This window comes from Ruditapes philippinarum, unplaced genomic scaffold (assembly GCF_026571515.1).
Source record: "Ruditapes philippinarum isolate M1 unplaced genomic scaffold, ASM2657151v2 ctg1341_1_1_1_1, whole genome shotgun sequence".
In the NCBI taxonomy this organism is placed as follows: Eukaryota; Metazoa; Mollusca; class Bivalvia; order Venerida; family Veneridae; genus Ruditapes; species Ruditapes philippinarum.
This window is the reverse complement of record NW_026860555.1, coordinates 283,106-298,406: the sequence shown is the minus strand read 5'-3', so window position 1 is coordinate 298,406 and position 15,301 is coordinate 283,106. Positions and strand designations below refer to the sequence as shown.

The following is a 15,301-nucleotide window of genomic DNA, read 5'->3' as shown; positions in this document are numbered from 1 at the left end:
CAATTATGTCAATTGTTTGGGTACTACAGTGCCTTATTTAGACACTCATCAGGATTTAATGTGCAGCAAGTAGAGCTACACTGATCATGTTCAATGTCAAAATTCAACAATTGCTCAAATGGTATTTTTGTAGCAAAAAGTTGCTCAGGTGGCGATCCATTTCCAGATCCTGATGTTTGCTGCCGTTTCTTTTCTTCTGTAAGTGTGACATTTAATTCTTTTCGAATAAGTGGCCGTCGGAGAGGGGTAACACAGGTGACATTAAAACCCATGTTCACATTTGGCACAGGATTTTCCCTTGTTGGCTTGCCATCAGCAAATTGTAAAGAACAAACCTGAAACACAAGGAAATATTTGTTAAGTGAGACTTGTTTATGTATAACATTATATTAAATGTTCATTATATCTTTTATAAATTATCTGTTACATTGAATACAATACAGGAAAGATGGTCTTGAGCCGTTACCGGTACTGGCACATGAAATAGACCCGCAAACTATTTATATAAGTTGCAAGAACTTGTTTCGCCATCAAGCTTATATAAATTATTTTGTTAAGTATATAAAAGCCTTCATAATAAGATGCAGACACTGATTTGTTTTTAAATCAAAATGTTATTTTGACATGCTTTCATGTAAATACATTCGTCATTATTTTAAGTACATCATTCACTTCATGTATTATATATAGATCTACATAGTTCAGTGAAAATTTGCATTGCCACAGTATACATTGTTAACAATACGTTTATCCATAATGGCTAAAAGCAAATATTTAATTTGACTTACCAATGATTTTGATGACGGATTAAAATATTTCTGTTTACTGCTTTAATCCACATTCGCCGTTTTTCCATATCGACTGGGATGCAGTGAAATCTGTATGGTGGTGGACAAGAACAATCTTTGTATTCCACTTTGTGATCATAACACATTGAGATTTTTCAATCGTAAATCTTTTTTTGATTATTGGTTTATCAAAACACACTGTTTCCCACCAGTTCGATTGTAAGGCATTTTAACAAATTAAACCAGTAGATTCGTCAAAACCTCCTGAAGTTGTCGATTAATTAGCTATTTTATCGACTTCCTTAGTTCTATTGTTTCAGTGCGGCAATAAAATACTGGAGAGTATTCAGGGGCGGATAATCAGGTAATGACTTATTTCTGGAATCGTCTATATGATGACATTTTGGATAATTATACATGTCTTACTCATGATGTTTCCGATAAAGTTGACATTGTTGCTTCTGTATTGTTTACATTTATAACCTCAATGTTGGTGTAAAAGATGAATCAGACCAGATCTATATGAAGCTTTTTTAAGCATATCGATGACAATTCCGACAAGAAGATTTTTCAAATGATTTTCAAAGATTTTTCAAATACAAATGGTGTAATTCCCACAAGATACATTTATTGAAAAAATGACCAACGTATTTAATTTAAACGCGAATAATATCATAAATATTAATATTAACATTAAATGAGATTTTAAACATAAACTAATGAATAATCTGCAGAGAATATGATATGCGCATATTTGGAATCCATTCGTTGCCAAAATTCCAGCCTTTGAAACTTGACAATGCATACTTCGGTTATACTAAACACTTTATTAAAACTCTAATTGTCGGTCCGAAAGTTACATACTGCACTAGTATTTTGATTATCTCGATTTGATAAAATGGAAGCTGTTTTGACATTAATAGGGTTTGTGTGCCTTCAAACGTTACAACTGTAGCACTCGAACGCATGTTCTTTACATTCAGCAAACAGTACTAGAATACGATACATGGAAGTCACTTTTGGCAACAAGAATAAAGAGAACTGAACAGTAAGCCTGTGCCTTATTTCTTTAAAAGACAATATTGTCCAAATTTTTGACCAAGTGTATAACCACGGAACTATTCAAAGTTTACTATGATATAATCAATGATTCCGTTGTATAACCAATAACTTGTGAATTTGTCCCATTTTAATGTTGAAATAAATATTCAGTGTATCCTAGCATCTCTGTTTACCCCCATTGGGAGGCATTTTGAGTCATAGGATGTGATTAAGCCTTTTTATTATTAAATATATGTAAGCTGACATACTTAAGGTCTTCTTTTATGCATTGTACGGAATCAATAACAGCTCTAAAATCTGTGCATACATGTTGTCAATAGCTGTTACCTAGACTTGCTGTCTATCTGATCAAAAGCAGAGAACTGTTTTTATGTACATGAAATACTACGCAGAATATTTATTAAGTTTTGTAAATGATTGCTTTCTTAGAGATAAAATAAACAAGGTATACATAAATTGATAATCAACATACATATCTTTGGACTCATTTATATATTATTACTGAAAAAAATGGGGAAAATGGGAAAATATATCTATACAAAATGGTATAAATAACAAGTTATGTATGAAAGGGTACATACAACTTTGGTTTTGATTTTACTATTGTTAAAAGTTTTTTCTTGTCAAGTCATCTGCTAGAATTAAGGTTACTAATGTAATAGTAAATGCTACTACTAGGAAAGACAATAGCCAGAATTTAGTCTGCAATAGTATTAAACCGTAAGAAATCGTTAACAGATGTTGACTTGAATATTTGAAAGTGGTTAGGTAGCAGCTTAACTGTCAATTTTACTCATTCCTATGCAAATTTGAATCCCCCTCCGTAAAATTTATTTGTCGTTGAATTTAGTCTCATCAATAGTTAAACCAACCTTGAAAAATATTTAACCTCAGACAGTAATAAGCCTGGTGAGCTTTTGTTTTTTGCTGTTTTTTTGTTGTGTTTTTTTTTTTTTTTTTTTTTTTTTTTAGGAGATATTTCAAAACTTAAATGCCTATAATGATTTATAGTCCGCTGATTGAATAAAGGCAAAGAATGGCAATCATGCAAGTGAATTATGTTTGGTGAATAACTAAACACCCTCAAATGTGTGGTAAACGGAAACTACGCTGGTGTAGTGGGCGGGGGAAAATGGGCGTAGCGTATTTATCTCCTATTGAAAAACGTGTAAAGCTGGATTATGCTGATCCGAATCATGATGGGTTGACAATGTAAAGCTAAAAAAGTAAATTCTGTTTTGTCGGCTTATACACGATCATGTTCAATCATCTCTAGAAATTCTTTATTTTTGACCTTATTTGTCATGTAACCAAACTGTAAGCACATCTTGTATTTACCTTGACTACATTTATCAGCAGCAATCTCAATTATGGTGTTAAAAAAGAAAATAACAGTATTTTAGTTCAAAATATGTAAAATGTGTGTTTTCCACTAATCCTTTATTTACCCAGTTACAAATCACAATAATTTTCTAAATATAATTGATTTACAGACCCAGTTTTTTGTCAGTCTGCAGAAATAGATATTAAGTTGACAACTGTTTCAATATCATTAAGTCATAATGTATACTGCACTTCGAAAGCTATAATTTTAATATGTACATATTTTACCATACAATTCTTAATTGGAAGGTAATATGTCAGTAAAGTAACAGTCACTTAACCAAGGAAAACATTCTCTCTGATAACTTTTCAGAAAGCTGTCACTAGAATGGGGTCATATAGACCCTAAGATCCTAAAAAATTCACAAGAACAGGCGTTTTCTGTTATGCACATTGAGATGTACATCCATATCCCACTTGTGACAGCTTTACTACTGCAAATAGATATCAAAATTGAAAAATGGCATTATAAATAGGTTAAAATTGTTTATTACCATTTATCTGAAGTTAAGTTTGTCAAAATTTCTTCAAAATACATAACTGGTTGTATTTTAACATTTTATGACAATTTTTATGTGGTACAGTTTATATTTTGTTAACTGATTGAAAAGTGGTTGTGAAATTTTGAAGAACAAGAAATGATTTGTCCTCGATTCATAATAATAATTCAGATAAAATTTCAAAAAGTTTTTGCATTTATTAGCTGAAATGATAATATTTGCAGAATTGGAAGAGAAATTTCATTTTTATAATTTCACTGTCAGTTATTATAGAAAAATCTGTTAGCTGATCGGAAAGAGGCAGTACGGGGATAATTTGTTGAAATACATGATTACAATGTTAAATCGGCAAACTTAATACAAGAATGCAACATTGGAGTTTACATACAAAGAATTACAATTGTATTTTGTCCGTAAGATAACTGTTCAACTCACATCAACAAGCTGGATTTTTGGCAACGGATAGCCTCCATACGCATAGACTATAGAAATTGAGTTAAATAGAATTAGGTAATAAGTACTGGTAGGACGAAAGTTGTAGCGATCTGTTAATATCAAATTAATTACGCTACGCTACGACGATTTTGATGGACAAATGATCAACAAGATTTTCAGAAATATATGGATATGCACAAACAGTTAAAGAAAACGTGTCATGTTAAAAAAAACGCCTTTAACAGCATACTAAAAGAAATGAGTAATTTAAGTGAAATAAAAATCCTAAAGCATTTTGGCAAATGTTGAAATCTAGTCAAGGAAAGATGAAATTAAATCTGAAAATATAGAACCAAATACATAAAAGAAATGTTTCAAAGGGAGAATAATCTCCCAGGATTAAATATTATCGATTTGATTGAGACTGAGTTATTCGACGAACAAAATAATATTTTGAATTCGATGATAACTACAGGTGGATTTTAAAAAGTACACATAATTCAAAAAATCGGGAAATAACAAGGGAAAGAGGGCTTTGCGGCAGAATTTTATAAATTTTTACGCCTTTTTATAGATAATTTAATAGATTTTTCCTGATACTTCGAGAGACAGTATTACTGCACCTGTTTCTAAGTCTGGTTATAAATTGGATTTATAGGGGTATATTGTTGATAAATGTTATGTAAAAATATTGTAAAATATTATTTACGATAGCTTATGTACATGGGCAGAAAAATTTAACAAAATAGACGAGGCTCAAGCAAGTTTTTGGGCAGAATATTCTACAGTAGATAATATATTTACTTTGCAAAGTACAAAAAATATCTAAGCAAACCGGTTGGTAGGTTTTATGTTCTTTATGTTGATTTTCAAAGAGCCTTTGATGTATATTACATCACAAATTGTTTAATATTTTACATGAGATCGGGGTAAGGGGAACTATCTTGCGTGTACTTATATCTATGTATTCAAATCTACGCGGTTAGGTTGACAAAGTAACTAAGCCGTTTAACTGTAATAATGGTACGAGGCAAGGGCGCGTATCTAGTACAATGATTTTATTTTCAATGTTTATGATAAGAGTTATCTCGCTTCCTGCTAACAACAAAAGGTCATTGAGACATTTTAGTTAGAATCAAATTCATGCTATAATATTTTTATTTTTTAAATGACGTTGCAAATTGCATAACTGAAACAGCAAATGAAATGCAATTACAATTAAATACCATCGCAAAATTTTGTATTAATACAGGAATGACTATATATCATCAAAAATAGAAAAAAAAATCGTGTTTAGAAATGGCGGTCCATTACGGTCATAAGGACGTTGGTCGTGGTGTTCCTGTGAATTAATATTACATCTTGTTACAAATATATTGGATTATCATTTACACCTAAACTTTCTTGGTCTAATGCAAAAGCGAAACATGCTGCACTCGCCACAACAGGAACTATACATACTAACTGAGGAAAAATTGTTATTGCCCCTATACCCAAGTCTAGTACTGCTGATCCTCGTGATCCACTATCTTACAGGGCTATAGCTCTTTCTTGCTCTATGTATAAGATTTATTGTTCTATATTAAATAATAGGCTCTCTAGTTGGGCTGGAAGTAATAACATCTTAGCTGATGAACAAAATGGGTTCAGAAAAAATTGAAATACCATAGATTATGTCTCAACATTAAGTAATATTAGTGATTCAAGGAAAAAACTTAAACAGTCTACCTTTTGTGCCTTTATCGATTTTAGAAAAGCGTATGATTTTATTAATCGTAGTCTGTTATGGAAAAAACTGTTTGATACTGGCATTGAGGGTAGCATGTTTAATGCCTTGAGATCCTTATACAAAATGGTGTCATCCTGTTTTAGAATAAATGGTCATTATACAGATTGGTTTGAAAATACAAGTGGTTTACGTCAAGGTTGTTCGTTGTCACCTTTATTGTTCAATTTGTGTTTTAAATGACCTTGTCACTACGATTAAAGCTACAGGAAAATGTGTGTCTATAGATAATGAAATTGTCAGTATTTTACTGTATGCCGATAATATTGTACTTGAATGAAAATGATTTACAAGATTTCTTAGATGTTTTGTCAAATTGGTGTTATGTAAATTCTATGATAGTTAATCCACAGAAGAGCAATATTGTACACTTTAAACCACCATCTGTTGTAAAAACCACTCATGCTTTCACTTGCGGTACCCATAGTCTACAAGTTGCCACTCAGTATACCTATCTAGGCATTCTTTTAGATAAACATTTAGATTTTTGTAAAACAGCAAAATCTGTAGCACAAAGTGCTGGAAGAGCACTTGGTCTCCTTATTGCAAAGTCCAAAAGTCTTGGTGGCATGCCTTACAATGTTTTCACCAAATTGTACGACAGCATGGTATAGCCTGTTATTTCTTATGGCGCCTCCATATGGGGTACTAAGTCTTATTCATGTATAAACGCAGTGCAAAATTGAGCTATGCGATTTATTTAGGTTAGGGAAAGTACATCCCAACTGCAGCGAACTTGCTTGGCAACCACAGCATGTGAAACAGTGGGTATCGGTAGCTAGGCTGTGGCATAGATATCATAGAATGAATAGAGATCGACTGAATTATAAAGTTTATGCATATCATTATTCTAGATCTAGCACGTAAAAACTGGCAGTTCAACTTTGTAGAACATTTCAAATTGATAAATTTATCACATATATTAGATACATGAAATGTTTTGTCATCTAGGAAATTTTGTGATATGGTTGGGCAAAATAGTATAAATTTGTTTATTAATTAATGGAAACAACGTATATCTAGTCCAACTGGTTCTGTTGGTAGTACCAGAAATAAACTGCGCATATATCAATTGTTTAAATATCAGTATGAAACTGAAAGATATGTATATTTACCAATACCTACAAAGCATCGATCAGCAATAGCAAAATTTAGATGTGGAGTTGCACCCTTCCGTCTGGAAACAGGAAGATATGAAAATTTAGATGTCAATAAAAGGATGTGTCCAATTTGTAAACAAAATATTGAAACAGAAATACATGTATTAACACAATGTCCTGCTTACCAACGTCATAGAAATGTTTTATTTGATAAAGCCAAAGATATCAATGCTGATTTTATTCATATGAATGATGAACAAAAAGTATGTTTGTACTCTCAAGTCCCGAAATTGCAAAATTATCTGCCAAAACCTGCTGTAACATACTTCTCTCACGTTTTGACACTTTGTATCATTAATAAGGTTACGCTTACTTAAATATATTTTATCTAAATGTAGAATTTTTTTTTAATGTACATAAAATGTTGTATCTTTTTATTATCTTTCTTTTATGTTTGTAGCTAAATGTAGATAACTATTTAGTCATTGCTAATCAGTTCATGTCTGGTATGATCAGGATTGATATAGGTCTTTATATGTGTATTTTATATCATTTTTATTTTTTTAAACAGTTATCTTAATCTTCATTATTACAGGGCAGATTAGCAATGGTAATCTAAATCTTTAAATTAAATGTAAAGAAATGTTACTGTCTCACACATCATTCATTACAACATCATATTTATCTATGTTTATATGTCAGGATGGAATACAAAATGTATATCATTAGAGTTTTGAAGATATAAATAAGAAAATAATATACTCAGTAACAATCAAAAATGTTTAATCATTTGTATTTTTGATTTTATCTAGTTTTTTTAAGCTGTATAACGATAGTCTCCTATAAATCTGTGATAGATTGGCCACGCTTTTTTATATATGTATTTTATAAATGTTTTGTACTATGTAAATATGCATGGGTGAAACGTAAATAAACAAATTAACTAGTCAAAGAATCTATTTTTGCTATTAAATCCTACAAGACAATTTATCTATCGATATTTTTCACACAATGAATATTTAAATTTATTTGATTCAATGGTCAAACATGGTCTCATTCAAAAAGATACTTTTGACAAATTAGAATGTATTCTTTGCACAAGCATTATTTAAAAAATAAATATCATATTGGAAGATAATTGAAATTATAAGCAATGTAGATTTATGATTTTTTTTTTGCTTCACTTCCTGACTTTTCACTGGTATCTATCACCGTTAGAATTTTTAGTCATATTCCTTAAATATTTTTAACAACCAACGTGTCAATTTTAACTGTTTGTAGTTGCAAAAATATCATTTTCGGAAATAGTTTTTAAAATAATAAAGGGAAATAATTCGAAATAATTCGTAACGATAGTAATGCGGAATTATAATGACACATTACTTCAATTGGGAATGTGTGAAGTTTGAATGATTATTTTTGAAAGTTTAGAAGATATACTCAGCACAAGCATTATTAAATATTTTGAAGTATCATAAAGGTTGATAAATCAAGATAAAATTATAATCATTTACCGTTCTTTTTACTGGCATCTATCATTGTATGAAGTTTTAAAAAAAATTTCAATAGTTTCCAAGTAATTTTTTGGGCAAACATATTAAGAATTATAAAGGTAGATAATTAAAAAACTAATCAAAATACACTACAAAAATGTGTTTTTACCATGTTAAACATATTCCGACTGTCTGAAGATCTCGTAAGAACAAGATACTAAGTTATGCATATCCAATACTTAAAATCTCATGTTCGCTAAGCTCGTTGTTTTCAGTACTGCATGAAAGGAGTAAACTGAAGTCGTGGTAAGGACGCACTTGGACTTGGTAGGTCGGGCAAAGTCGAGGTGAGGACATAGATGTAAAAACAAGATTGCATTTGAGAAAACTGCTATGCCACCGCGTTAATACAACACTAAATAGTAGTGTAGGAACAGATTTTTTTTTGTTTCTATACAATTGAAGATTGTCATTATGCATAGATCCCTGCCCTATCTAATTCTTATTATCAGATTAGTGGATAAATCTATTGTTAATCCAATAAAAGATCAGAGTAGGAATATATCAATGCACTTGAGTCTAGTGAATTTGGTGGTGAAGGTCATATTTCACACAGCCTAAATTTCATGATTACATCAAAGGACAACACAGTAAGACACTGTGTCAAAATCTAGGTCAGCAGATATCAAAGTTCACTTTACAATTCTTAATCTGTGCACATGGTTCAAATTTCATAGCTGTACATCAAAGGCAAGAAAGTAGGTCACGTCATCAAAATCTAGGTCACCTGATATCAAAGTTCAATTTTACAACTAAAACTGTGCACATAGTCAAAATTTGATTGCTGTACATCAAAGGACAAGAAAGTAGGTCACTGTCCCCTTGGGCAAGGCAAAATTTTGACCCAAGGATTTAATTCAAAACAATCTTGATACAGGTCCACCAAACAATATTTCAAGTCAAATATCTAAGCTGTAGCTTTCTCCCATTCAGGAAACAATTGTTTTATTTTCTGTTTTTACTATGTGTACATAATGAGAATCAATGCCCCCGGGCAGGGCCAATTTTGACACCAGGGGAAAAATTTGAACAACTTTGGTAGAGGACCTATAGATGATATTATATAACAAACATCAAAGCTCTATGCCTTGTACCTTCAGACAAAATTTTTTTTTATCTTTTTACTATATGTACATAATGAAAATCAATGACCCCCAGGGCGGAACCAATTTTGACCCCAGGGCTATAATTTGAACAATCTTGGTAGAGGTTCACTTCGCAAAGTCTCATGCCATATATTTAACCTCTAGCCTTCGTCAGTTCAGAGAAGAAGATTTTGCAAGTTTTTACTTTATACATATAAGGAAAACTATCGCCTCTGGGGCAGGGCAATTTTAACACTAGGAGCATAATTAAAACAACTTTAGTAGAGGACCCATATATGATATTATATACCAAATATCAAAGCTCTAAGCCTTGTACCTTCAGACAAGAAGATTTTTCAATGTTTACTATATGTACATAGTGAAAATCAAAGACCCCTGGGGGTGGGGCCAATTTTGACCCCAGGGCTATAATTTGTACAATCATGCTTGAGGTTCACTACACAATGTTTTATGCAAAATATCTTAACTCTAGCCTTTGTAAATTTAGAGAAGATGACTTTTTACTATATATATATAAGTATAACCTATGGCCCCCGGGGCGCGGCTAATTTTGACACTAGAGGCAAAATTTGAACAACTTTGATAGAGTACCTGTAGATGATATCATTTAACAAATATTAAAGCTCTAAGCCTTGTACCTTCAGACAATGAGATTTTTTTTTTTACTATATGTATATATTGAAAATCATTGACCCCCGGGGCTGGGGCAATTTTGACCCAATGGCTATAATTTGAACAACCTTGCTAGAGGTTCACTACACAATGTTTTATGCAAAGTATCTAACCTCTAGCATTTGTCAATTGCTAGAAGAAAATTTTTTTAAGTTTTTACTATAAGTTTTTACTATAAACATATAAGGAAAATCAAAACCCCTGGGGCGGGGCCGATTTTGACCCCAGGGCTATAATTTGAACAATCTGGGTAGAGGTCTTACACACAATGCCAAATGCAAAATATCTAAGCTCAAGGCCTTTTGGGTCTTTCCAAGAGGGTATTTTAAGTTTTTACTATATGTACATATAGTGAAAATCAATGACCCCAGGGGCGGGGCCGATTTTGACCCCAGGGCTATAATTTGAACAATCTTGGAAAGAGTCTACAAGACAATGCCTTATGCAAAATATCTAAGCTCTAGGCCTTTTGGGTCTTTACAAGAAGGTATTTTAAGTTTTTACTATATGTACATATAGTGAAAATCAATGACCCCCGGGGTGGGGCCGATTTTGACCCCTGGGCTATAATTTGAACAAACTTGGTAGAGGTCTACCAGAAAATGCCCTATGCAAAATATCTAAGCTCTATGCCTTTTGGGTCTTTACAAGAAGATTTTTTTAATTTATTCTTATAATTCCTTTTGGTTGCCATGGCAACCAGATTTCTGCATGGAATGAAATATTTTGAACAACTTTAGAAGCCCTTCACCCAAAGATCAATCTTGCCAAGTTTGGTTGAAATTGGACTTTTCCAGATGCTGCGATGGCATAAAAATCCACGTCCTAGCCCGTCCTGATTGCGGAATCTCATTTCTGAAGAGTATTCATATTCAGCGAGGACACAGAGTTTCGATAGGGCGTGGGTTCAAATCCAAGAAAAGACAAGAGTTTGTAAAACAGAAATATAAAATCATGAAATTTGATACTTATAAAAATGTCAAAAATTTATCTTCAGCATGGCAATAAATCTTATCAAAACCTTAAAACATACATGCCCCGACTACCCATCTTTTATACAAAATTCCATGAGTCAAGGGCTATAACTATGACAGCACTAATTAAATCTATAAGTGAAATCCCAGATGCACAACAACATATGCTGACCAGCATTGTTTGTAAGGTTTCTTGACTCTTCTTTAAACACCTTTTAGCTCGTCAGCCACACAAGGGAAAATTTTAAATAATAACTTAGTAAAAGACACAACAAATCTGACATTACTGTGCAAATCCACACGAAAACCTCACGTGCACAACAATATACATTATAAGCATACAAACATTGATATAAAAGTTAATGACGCTAGCTATAATTGTTTCTTAAACAACATGCATGACATGTTGAAAATTGCTGATTTCGAGTAAGTAGAGGGCAACAGCTTTGGCATAAATGCGGGAAATTGACAAACGAAACCCAATGTACACAACTTCATATCTTGTGTAATACCCACGTAAAGTTTCAATACCTTAACTCAACTACTGTTTGGCTACATGCGACAAATGTATTAATTGAAAATTTGTACTTAGTGAAGGCATTACTGCGGTAATGGACAAGCTTAACCTCAGGAGAACATACATTCATGTAAGTTTCATGACAATGCCCCTAGTTCAAATACTGTTGAAGCTACACGCGACATAAGTTGACAATTTCCGATTTGACTAAGTCAAGGGCAATACCTCTAGCATGACTGTTCAAATCGACAAGCGAAACCCAATGTGCAAAATAACATAACGCTGACCAACGTTAATGTAAAATTTAAAGACACTTAATTATTTATAGGACGAAGAGACGCATATAGACAGGCACAGGCGCATGGAAAAGTAAAAAGTTAAAATACTCATCCCCCTCGATATTTTATCTTCAAGTCAATAAATATTAATGTCGAAAATATTTATCACATATTTTCGACAAAGCCAGTCGCTGTGTATGGACACAGAAATCATATTACTGGTAAAATAATAAGCGGTGTGGATAATGATATATCATTGATGATTATGTTGTTAATAATGTTGTTGTTGTTGTTGTTGTTGTTGTTGTTGTTGTTGTTGTTGATGATGTTGATGATGATAATGATGGTGTATTATTAACGTTGATAAAGGTAGGTAAAACGACAATGATAATTTTAGTTTACTGTGTAAAATGTGTGACATATACGGTCAGGTATTTACTACTTAATTGTAGAAACGTATATGGCACATACAGACAGTTGTGATTAATTCGGCCGAATATGTCACACACGTGTGACAAATACGTTCCGTGACATATACGGTCCGACAGGGCGTTATACAACTTGTTTTATATAGTTTTGAATTAAAATGGGAATGGGAAATTGTTTTCAAAGCTAGTCAATGTTTTCTCTGGTATAGCTCTTTTCACATTGCTTGGTTGAGTTCAAATTGATAAACAGGTCAATTTAATAAGTATTCATTAATAAATAACATTTTTATGCCAGAACCTACAACAAATATCCAAACAAAAGCAGTTTATTTGTTTCCCATTATGTTTGATGCGAGCCCGGATCCCATTGGTCTCGGATCTGAATTCGTAGCATAAATGATAAAAAAAAACATTGATGTTTAAAGCGACTTTTCGAGGTTTTTTGCAACTATTAAATCTTTTTGAAAAATAGTTTAAATTTTAGTACAACAGTCGATTTTCTGTTTTCTTCTGGGGTATGCTTCTTTAAAAATAAGAGGATGTGGGGGAAAATTTTGTTACCTTTGTATTTTATCATACGCTTTGATAAAATTGTCCTTCATCCCAAGGATCTTTATCATACAGCTTTGTTGATCTATTTTGATGTCAATGTTATAATGCTTTGCTATGGATGTAACTTCTGAAACCTTAAAAATATACAGAAGTCACGTTTTTATAGAAAGTTATTATGTCCCTCTTTTCATAATAAAGGAGCTTTAATAACGTATAAATATGTAACATAATACGGACTCTTTGATTCCTGATAAGATTGAAATCTTAAAATTTTAACATTCAGAAGTAAAACATTAGTCTTATAAAAATGTTTTTCTAGTTGTTTCGAAATGTGCATGAAATACCTGATCTTCATCAAGTTGCTGTATAATGTAATCAGTGAATGTCTTTGACTCAACTTCTTTTTCAATAAATAAATCCAGTCTCCTTATTGCATTGTCTATTACATCTTCGCCGAGAGAATAGATATAAAATGTAACTTTGTTGACGTCAGTCTCGTCCTGTGACGAATCTATTTGACTTTTATTTGGGTCATCAGTATCGTAACTACCACTGAACACACCTGTGTAATGTAACACAAGCTGTCACAGCTATTACATTATATTTATTCAATGCAACTAGAACAGTAAAAATAGAAAAATAGGAAAAATATACACAAAAAGCATTGTGAAAACGATCAACAATCATAACATCTTATATGAATTTTACACTGGCTGCCGGTACAGACCGGAATATCTAGCTCGAGGGTGATTGTTTACGGCGGTAACTAGGCTCTGTCGAGTTTCCATTAAACAGTTACCCGAGAGCTAGATATTCTCGTCTATACCGACCGCCGATAATTGATATTACTATCAATTATTTTCAGAACAGAAATTACGAAAACTGATATTCTCATTACGCACTTTTTTCTTATAGTAGCATATGAACGTACAACTTCATTCATAACGGTTAAGTGACGTCATCCTAAGAACGCAATTCATTCATAAAAGGCACAATGCCATGACGTCATTTAAAGCACGCGACTTGTCTTACATGGAGGATGCAAGACAGTGCTTTTAGCACCGGTGTAAACGGTAGATAATCTTTCCTGACATGCAAGAATAAGGCACTGCGGAATGTTCACAACGTCCATAACCCATCACACAAACTTTTAAAGTGATTAACTAAATTTTTCAAGGGTCGTGTTTGGTAATACAAGTGCAACTGAACATTTCAAAACTAATTCAATTAGTAAACAATAATATTTTTCTTTATATCAATGAGTTTCGAAGAGATATTAATTTAAATAGAATTGGATCAAAACATTTAAAGATAAACTTTGCAACAATCAAGTGGAAATAAAAACGACTAATATAACAATTTATTAAGCAGCTAATAATTATCACATATAAGAATTGCGACAATTTTCTCGTTGAATTTCAATGAGTATGGTGTGTTTCTAAGAGTAAAATTGCATTGCATTACATAGCAACGTGTTAAAAACAAGCACGTTTTTCTTTTCTGACTGACATTTATGCAACGCTTTAAAATATTAACAAACATCTTTAACTTAAATAAAGTCATAAAACCTACGATTTCAAAACATAAATGAAGCTCGATTTTCTCTACCTTTTATAAATCTTAAAATAGTGTTCCATAATTAATTGTATGAAATTCATTTTATCAAATCAATTTAATACTATAATCTTAGAAATTCTACTTAAAATGTGGGCGTTTTAATTTGAATGCGCAAATAATATTTATATTAGCAATACATGTTGCCATTAAATATGCCTTAAATTATTATACATCTGAATTTACCTTTGACATTTGACCACAGTTTTCCAATGAAACCTTTTTTATTTTTTGTATCATTCGCATCATACGCAACTTTAATGAATTCTCGAAGCATCGGTCTTTGAAAAACCACAAATCTAACATCCTTCAAATGCTTTGGATTCGTATACGAGAATTGTTCGACAGCATTGACCATTCCCCGACCGATAGTCGAAGAATCTGATGTATTCATACCTAGAATTATTGGTTAAAAGTTAACTGTTGAAATTGCTTTAATAAGTCGTTGATCTGATTTCACAACAACACGTAAATACGGTACTACAAGTACATAAATATGTTGTAATTATGTGTACATGTACCAAATATCAAAGAGCAAGTGACTTTCTATTTT

General features: G+C 32.0%; 1 protein-coding gene across 1 annotated transcript in view; it reads right to left on the bottom strand.

Annotated features, from left to right (window-relative positions):
- LOC132760596 (protein mono-ADP-ribosyltransferase PARP14-like) overlaps positions 1–15,301 on the bottom strand; it is a 92,172-nt gene that overhangs the window by 17,963 nt on the left and 58,908 nt on the right. Inside the window, exons 27-29 of the mRNA XM_060752604.1 lie at positions 14,935–15,144; positions 13,479–13,696; positions 13,144–13,268 (exon numbers count right to left, since the gene is read on the bottom strand). Coding sequence (XP_060608587.1) covers positions 13,144–13,268; positions 13,479–13,696; positions 14,935–15,144 — 553 coding nt within the window. The remainder of the gene's footprint in view (positions 1–13,143; positions 13,269–13,478; positions 13,697–14,934; positions 15,145–15,301) is intronic.